The 8,099-nt window shown below is 49.3% G+C and overlaps 1 protein-coding gene and 1 pseudogene across 8 annotated transcripts in view; one reads left to right on the top strand and one right to left on the bottom strand.

The window, feature by feature from the left end:
- Positions 1-1,355: 1,355 nt before the first annotated feature.
- Positions 1,356-2,130, bottom strand: LOC116542278 (annotated as a pseudogene).
- Positions 2,131-5,221: 3,091 nt separating this feature from the next.
- Positions 5,222-8,099, top strand: part of CBX7 (chromobox 7) — a 21,907-nt gene continuing 19,029 nt past the window's right edge. For 3 of the 8 annotated variants that reach the window (XM_032267186.1, XM_032267180.1, XM_032267179.1), the window contains exon 1: positions 5,222-5,516. In XM_032267186.1, the coding sequence (XP_032123077.1) occupies positions 5,448-5,516 (69 nt within the window). In that variant the 5' untranslated portion in view covers positions 5,222-5,447. The remainder of the gene's footprint in view (positions 5,517-8,099) is intronic. The other 5 variants (XM_032267183.1, XM_032267178.1, XM_032267181.1 and 2 more) reach the window with 3 other exon arrangements.

Below are 8,099 nucleotides of genomic sequence, written 5' to 3'. Positions count from 1 at the left end.
TGGAGTCTCACTCTGTCGCGCAGGCTGGAGTGAAGTGGTGTGATCTCGCCACACTGCAATCTCCACCTCCAGGGTTCAAGCAATTCTCCTGCCTCAGCCTCCTGAGTAGCTGGGATTACAGGCACGCATCACCACACCTGGCTAATTTTTTATATCTTTAGTAGAGATGGGGTTTCACCATGTTGGCCAGGCTGGTCTCGAACTCCTGGGCCGGTGATCCACCAACCCCGGCCTCCCAAAGTGCTGGCCTCCCAAAGTGCATGCCCAGCTAATTTATATATTTTTAGTAGTGACAGGATTTTACCTTGTTGGCCAGGATGGTCTCTAACTTCTGACCTCTGGTGATCTACTGCCTTGGCCTCCGTCCAAAAGTGCTGGTATTACAGGCATGAGCCACAGCACCCGGCCTATTTTCTCCTTTACCTTTACTCTTGATTTCCTTTCATTTTCTTTACTCTGCTGCTCTTTTTCTAGCTTCTTGAAACAAGTGCTTGTTCATTATTCTCAGCCTTTTCTCTTTTCTAATATAAGCACAAAAGGCAACGAACTTCCCTCTAAGTAGTGCTTTCACCATAGCCCAACATTTTTACTATGTACTATTTCTCTTCCCGTTCAGTTAAGAATATTTTTTCCATGCTTAAAGGCAAATGTACTCAGTTCCTTTCCATGTAGCACACAATAAGGTTATCTATGTGCTCATTTCTTTTCCAAATCAACAGTTAGAGACGTTTCAGGATTTGCTGATCCTCCATGGTGAGCCAACTTGCAATATGTTTTGGTAAGAAAAGGAACCTTCTTGCTGACCTACAGATTGGTCAAGTAGTGGGTGTACTGGGAGGAGAGCTAACAATTATTGTCTCTTCCGCCACCATCAAGCTCATGTTAGGGCCACACTAGCTTGTACCAAGAGATGCTTATAGAAGCCACTCAGATTTGCTACAGCAGAAAGAAAGGCATGGGAGAAGAGGAGGGGGGACTCGATGTCCTACGATGGAGCGTAGAGGCTGCTGGGTGGAAACAAACAAGAACAATAAAAATAAGGTGGCCAGGCGGTGGCTCATGCCTGTGATCTCAGCACTTTGGGAGGTCAAGGCAGGAGGATTACCTGAGGTCGTGAGTTCAAGACCAGCCTGACCAACATGGAGAAACCCCTTCTCTACTAAAAATATGAAAATGAGCTGGCCTGGTGGCACATGCCTATAATCCCAGCTACTCTGGAGGCTGAGGCAGAAGAATCGCTTGAACCCAGGAGGTGGAGGTCACAGTGAGCCAAGATCACACCATTGCACTCCACCCTGGGCAACAAGAGCAAAACTCCATCTCAAAAAAGGAAAGAAGGAAGAAGGAAGGAAGGGAGGGAGGGAGGGAAAGAAAAGAAAAGGTAAAGAAAGAAAAAGAACGAAAGAAAGAGAGAGAGAGAAAGAAAGCGAGAGAAGAAAGAGAAAGAAAGAAGAAAGGAAAATAAGGTCATCTTTCTTAGGATGCCATGCCAAGCAGAAAGCCTCAGAAAAATCCCCTAGTCACTAGAACATTCTTCTTCACAAATGACACCACCTCCTCACCTTTGCTCCTGACCTCGGTAGGTATCTGATTGCTCTTAGCTTCTTCGGATGCTCTTTGGCTTTCTCTATGTCCTTCACCACTCATTGCCAGTCAACTTTGATGTACCCAGTATGGTTTGCAAGCTGAAGGAGAAAAAAAAAAATCCACCTCCCACAACTGTTGCAGCCAGCTTTCCAACCTTCTGGAATATGTAACCCGTGCACCATTCAGTGACACCTCCAGTGAACAAATGGGTTGCCATGCTATACTTTTCGGCCAAAGGTCCAGATTCCTGCTGGAACAGCTTATGCTACCATGGCTGCTTCTTAGCAAATTCCATAAGGTTCAGGGATTCAAAATTTCCCTCATAGTTTGCTTGACTGGACTTGGCCATTTCAGTGAGCTCATCTCTCGAGGACACACACAGAGGATCCACGTGGTAGGACGCGGAGTGGCACAGTCATTACCATCGGTTGGCTTCCGGCATGTGGAACAGATTTCCATTCCCACGGGCGGCAGTGGAAGAGCAATTAAAAATATTTTATAAGTTGGGCGTGGTGGCTCACACCTGTAATCCCAGAACTTTGGGATGCTGAGATGGGTGGATCACCTGAGGTTGGGAGTTCAAGACCAGCCTCACCAACGTGGAGAAACCCCGTCTCTACTAAAAATACAAAAAGTTAGCTGGGTGTGGTGGCACATGCCTGTAATCCCAGCTACTTGGGAGGCTGAGGCAGGAGAATCACTTGAACCCAGGAGATGGAGATTGCACTGAGCCGAGATCGTGCCACTGCACTGCAGCCTGGGCAACAAGAGCAAAACTACTCCGTCTCAAAAAGAAAAAAAAAAAATACACACATATATATATATACACACACACACATACATATATATTTATAATTTCTATTACAATTTCTTTTTTTGAACCATTAGTTAACATAAAAACATATTTCTTCAGTGGCTCATGCCTGTAATCCTAGCATTTTGGGAGGCTGTGGCAGGTGGATCACCTGAAGTCAGGAGTTGGAGACCAACCTGGCCAACATGGTGAAATCCTGTCTCTACTAAAAAGACAAAAATTAGCCGGGTGGGGGGGTGCCTATAATCCCAGCTACTAGGGAGGCTGAGGCAGGAGAATTGCTTGAACCCGGGGGGCAAAGGTTATAGTGAGCCGAGATCATGCCACTTCACTCCAGCCTGGGTGAAAGAGCAAAACTCCATATCAAAACAAGAAAAAAAAAAAAAAGTGCTTCTTACTTTCCAAACATATGGGGCTTTGAAGTAAACTTTTTATTATTCGTCTCTAGCTTATAAGTGTTGTGGTCAGAGAATGTACTGTTATTTCAAGCTTTTGAAATTAAATGTTTTTGTAGGTATCCTGTATGTCTTGAAAAGGGAAGAATTTTACCATTGTAGATACAGTGTGCTATAAAAGTCCATTAGTTATTATTATGTTTTAATCTCCTATATGTTATTGAATATTTGTCGTCTTCTCCTACCAACTACAGAGGGATGTGTTAAAATCTCCCACTATAATTGTGGAATTGTCTATCTCTCCATATAGCTTTCTTCTTCATGTTTCTTATATTTTAAGACTATGGTATTTGCATACAAATGTGAAATTGTTCTATTTTTCTGGTGAATTGGACAGTTTTCATTATGAAATGACCTTATTTATTTCTAGTGATGTTTTTCCCCTCGTTATTAAAATAACAGGACGAGCCTTCTTTTTGTTAGCATTTGCATGGTATTTTTTCCCCATGTGTTTACTTTTGACCTTCACTACCTTCACGTTTTGCAAGTGTCTCTTTTAGATTTCTCTTGTAAATTGCATGTAGCAATGTATGCATTCTGATAATCTTTGTATTTAAACTGCAATATTTAGTCCACTTGCATTTACTGAATCGCAGAATATTTGAATTTATAGCTATCGTCTATTTGTGCCAACCCCACCTCATCTTGTATTTATTTTTCTCTCCATTCTTGCCTGCTTTAGGGTTGCTTGGGTTGGTTTGATCATTCTTTTTCCTCCTCCAATAGTTTGGATAAATATACACTGCATTTCCACTCCTACAGTCTTCATCCCGGTAATGACAACCTGGATTCTTCAATTTGTCAGTGTATTTGATATCTTATCTTTACCTTCCTCCTGAAGAATATAAGGATCTTAAAACACTGTAACTCCACTCACCCAAGTATATACCATCACTGCTGTGTATTTCAAATGTTTCCATCCAGAACACATTGTTACTGTTTCACACTATCAATGTTCTTCATTTTTCTTTATTCCCTGTTGCATGAGAGCTCCGTCTGGGATCATCTTTCTCCTGCCTGAAGTTCGCGCTTTGGAATCTCCCTCGGAGAGTCGGCCAGTGGCAGACTGTTAAGTTTTTGTATTTGTAAGTGCCATGATTTCACCTACGTTCTGGATACATGTGCTTCATACCGGATACATAATCCTTTAAAGACATTTTCATTGAATATATAATTCTAAGATGATGCTTATTTTCTCTCCGGCTTCCGTTCTTCTTGATATAAAGTCAGGTGTGAATCTATTATTCTCTTTTTCTGTGTGCCAGAAAGAGGTGTTGGATTTTATTCTGAGGGGAACAGGGCGGAGAGTTTTTAAGCACAGGGTGAGCCCGTCAGATCTGCATTTTAGCCGCACACTCTGGCACTGTGTGGCCGAGGTCGGAGGGACGGCAGCTCCGCGAGGTCTCTGCTGTGGTCCAGAGAAACGACGGCCCCCTGGGCGGCGAGAGCCGGCCGACCCGAGTCCCTGAGGGCAGGCCGGAGGGCCAGGAGTTGCGGGCAGTGCAGGAAGGAGCAGGGACGACTCCCGGCTCCCCGCGAGGAATGGAGGCGCGTTAGCCAAAAAGGAAGGAGCGGGGAATCAAGAGTTCGTCTCGGACTTGGTGCCACAAATGGCTGAACCCCTACTACGCACCAGGCGCCCAGCGCGTGCGGGCCTGGGGGAGGCTGGGGCAGCGCGGCGGCAAAATCTGTCCCCGGGGAACCTCAGCTCACCGCGGCCGCTTCCGCCGCGAACCAGGGCCCGGTCCGGGAGCCCTCGAGGCCGCAGCGCCCGCTTCTGACCCGCGCGACTCGGCACCGACCTTCGAGGGTCGGGTGGACCGACGTAGGGGAGGATGAAGGGGTGGGCGGACGGATGTGGAGACGCCGGCCAAACTGCGCCGCGGCGAAAGCGGGATTAGGGAGACCTCGGCCCTGCGACGTCCGGACACGGTGGGAAGCCTTCTGGGTCCTAGCCCTCAGGCAACTCAAGGGCCCCGGCCCCGTCTACTCCGCTGCGGGAGGTGGGCAAATGGCCTCCCTCCTTTGAGCCTCGACTTTGTCGTCGGCCCCACAAAGCCCAGCCGTTTCAGCCCCTCGCAGTCACCGGCAGGGTGTGAGGCGCCCGCGGAGGAATTAAGGATCACATCCTGCCCGGGCACCACAGCGAGAGGCGACGCGCGAGCCTCCGCCCCGCCCCAGCCGGCGCCGGTAACAAATAAGTCCCGCTTTCCGGCGCACGCGGAGCGCCGTCCAATAGCAACCCCGGGGGGCGGATCCCGGGGCGGGGCTACGACGGGGGAGGGCCCAGATTCGGGGGCGGGGCTGACCCGCAGGGCGCGAGCAGAGCCCGGCGGCCGGCCCGCGCGCTCCTGCCCCGCCCCCTCCTTGCGCGCGCTCGCTCGCTGGCGCCGCTGAAAACGTTGCGCAGGTTCAAAAATGGAACGTCGGCGGCGTGAGGGAGCGCGAGGGGGTGTGCGCGCGTGCGCGCGCGCGTGCGCGCCCGGGCGAGGGTGACGGGGACCCCGCCAGCCCCAGCATCGCGCGCCGCAGCCGCGGCCCCGCAGCTCCGCCCCCGGCCCGGCCCCGGGCCCGCTCCCCTGCCGCCCCGCATGGAGCTGTCAGCAATCGGCGAGCAGGTGTTCGCCGTGGAGAGCATCCGGAAGAAGCGTGTGCGGAAGGTGAGGCTGCCCGGGGGCGGCTCCCAGGACCCCGGTGGGGTCCCTCCCGTCCCCAGCACCGCTCCCTCCACGCTGGGGCTGAGGGGGAAAGCGGGGCGCGGGGGCGCCTGCAGCCCAGCGCTGCTGGGCCCGTCTCCCTAGTCCGTGCCTCAGTTTCCCTGCCACCATGTAGGGCGAGTAGAATAAAAGTTGTCTCTCCAGGATGCTAGGGGTGGCCGAGCCCGCCTGAGCTGGAGATTAGGATCGACATAGGGATCCTGAGCACCATCCCGCCCTGCTCCCCTTTTATTGTAAATATGGGGAGACTGAGGCCCAAGTTGAAAGGACTTGCCTAGCTCGTTAGCGTCAGAGCTGACTCTTGAACTCGGGACTCTGGACGCTTGGCACCAAGTCCTTTCGAGTTGTAAGTGGAGCTTTGGAAAAGTCTCCTCCGGCCTCAGAAGTTTTCCTGCCGGACTTTGGCCTTTTCTGATTCCGTCGCCTCTACCCCTACCTGAGCACATCCCTCTTCCCCGCCCCAACCCCACCTCAACTCCTAGTCCGGGCCAGGGCTCAGAAGCCCGCCCCCTGCGCGGGGGCATCCCCTAGGCTGCTTATCCCATCTGCCTTCTCCTTCAAAACATACACTCTGCAATTTAAGGAGGTGTATGATCTGCTGGTTTCAGAACCCCACACGTGGGGCTGGACGTTGTCCCGGCCTCGTGTCTACACCTCCTGTGCACTTGTTTGGCAAGGGGGCTCGCCCAAGGCTGGAGGTTAGGCTTGGGGAGAAGTTCCTCTTCTGGTACTCACTACTGTCCTTCCTTTGTCTCCTTCTCCCTGCAGCCCTTTGGGAGGCTCCAGGCGGACTGGGAGGGGCCCTAGGGGGTTACCTCCTCCCATTTAACAGAGACAAAAACTGAGGCTCAGGCAGAAGTGACCTGCTCAAGGTCACTCAGCGAGTCAGAGAGGTAGAGCAGGAGCTCAGCTGGGCTGATTGCCAGCCCATCTTCTTTCTCCATAGGGAAATCTCAGTCCTGGCATCTTGGGCCAAGGGTGAAGGTCAAGGTGGTCAGGAGCATCGTTTCTTCCTCCAGCTCTGCTTGGGGTTCTACTCTTCTGATTGAGGCAGCTGTTCCTCCTTCTCTTCCTTTTTCCTGGGGTTTCCTCGACTTAAAAGAGAATTAATTTATTCCACAAAGCTCAGTGCTTTTCATGCTGTGTAGCCCGAAGCAGGTACAGCACTAACCCCCTCTATGATGGGGCTCACAGGGTAGCACAAGAGATCGAGACTGTCATTTCTTCGGCCAGTTATTCAAAATATTTATTGAGGATCTATCATGTACCAGGCACCAGTCTAAGCAAGCCCCAGTGATCCATCCCTTCCCTCTGGCATTCTGCAGAGGCGGCACACAGTGAATGAGGAGATACAGACAGATGCCTTCAGATGGAGCTGTGTGCTCTGCAGAAATAGAACTGCAAGATGCTTGTGGAGACAGCATGGGAGAGGGTTGCCAGGGAAAGCCTCTCTGAGGAGGTATCATATCTTGGTCTTAAAGTTCTGGCATGGAGGGGCTTCACTCACTGAATTGTTGTACCTGAGCGAGTTAAGGAATGCACCACACTTTGAGATTGAATTATGAGTCCTTTATTATGCCAGCGACTGAGTGGCGGCTAATGCCCAAAATTCTCTCGGCCCCTAAGAAAAAATTGGGTGGTCTTTTATACCCTAATTTTAAAAGGGAGAAGGAACCTAGCTGAAGCAAATTTTTCACAGAAACAGAGTAAGCAAAAGGTTAAAAGATAAACTAGTGTATTTTTTTTATTTAATCTCTAAAAGAGTCCAATGAGGTTAATACTATTATTGTTATTCCAATTTAAAGGTGAAGAAATTGAGTCACCAGGGGTTGAATAACTTGCTCAGACTTTCATAGCCATAAGAAATGGAGCATAGGTTATATCTCGGATTTTCCTAATTCCAACCTGTGAGTTTAGAAAACATGAACACATTTTTAAGAAACAAATTAATAACTACAATCTGAACATGCAGAGATTTTTATATATTTTAATATATCTCATCCTCCCAATGTATTTCCTATGCGTAATACATTTTCTATTTCTTACCAATTTGGGGATTATACTATGTTACTATATGTTGTTTGGCAATCTACTTTTTAGATTTATTAATAAATTAATATTTTATGTGATTCAAAAAAAAAAAGATAAACTAGTACTTGAGAAATAAAACAGTGCCAGGTGCAAGGGGTAAAGCTGTCATGAAAGTCATACAACATAGATAATGGGGGCTCTGGGCACTCGACAGCACCTGCATTCCCAGGCTCTGCTGGTACCACTTAACACGGCCTCTTATCAGCAAATGCATTCCTGGAGGTGCCCAGTGTCAGCCTGCCCCAGCTACGTACTACAGTTACGTACTTAATGGTGGGAAAATAACTAAAATGAAGAGGCTAAGATGGAGTCTGTCCGGCTCAAGAAGCTAACATGAAGCCTGAACAGCTCTCACTCTGAGAAAGAGAGAGTCAGTTTTAGCTGGCAGAAAGCAGGTTGTCACAGAATGGGGTTGGACTGTCCACTTTTTTTTTT

Source organism: Sapajus apella, unplaced genomic scaffold (genome assembly GCF_009761245.1).
Source record: "Sapajus apella isolate SASKATOON/1434 unplaced genomic scaffold, GSC_monkey_1.0 scaffold166, whole genome shotgun sequence".
NCBI classification, from domain to species: domain Eukaryota; kingdom Metazoa; phylum Chordata; class Mammalia; order Primates; family Cebidae; genus Sapajus; species Sapajus apella.
The sequence above is the reverse complement of the archived record's forward strand: the minus strand, read 5'-3'. Positions and strand labels throughout refer to the sequence as shown.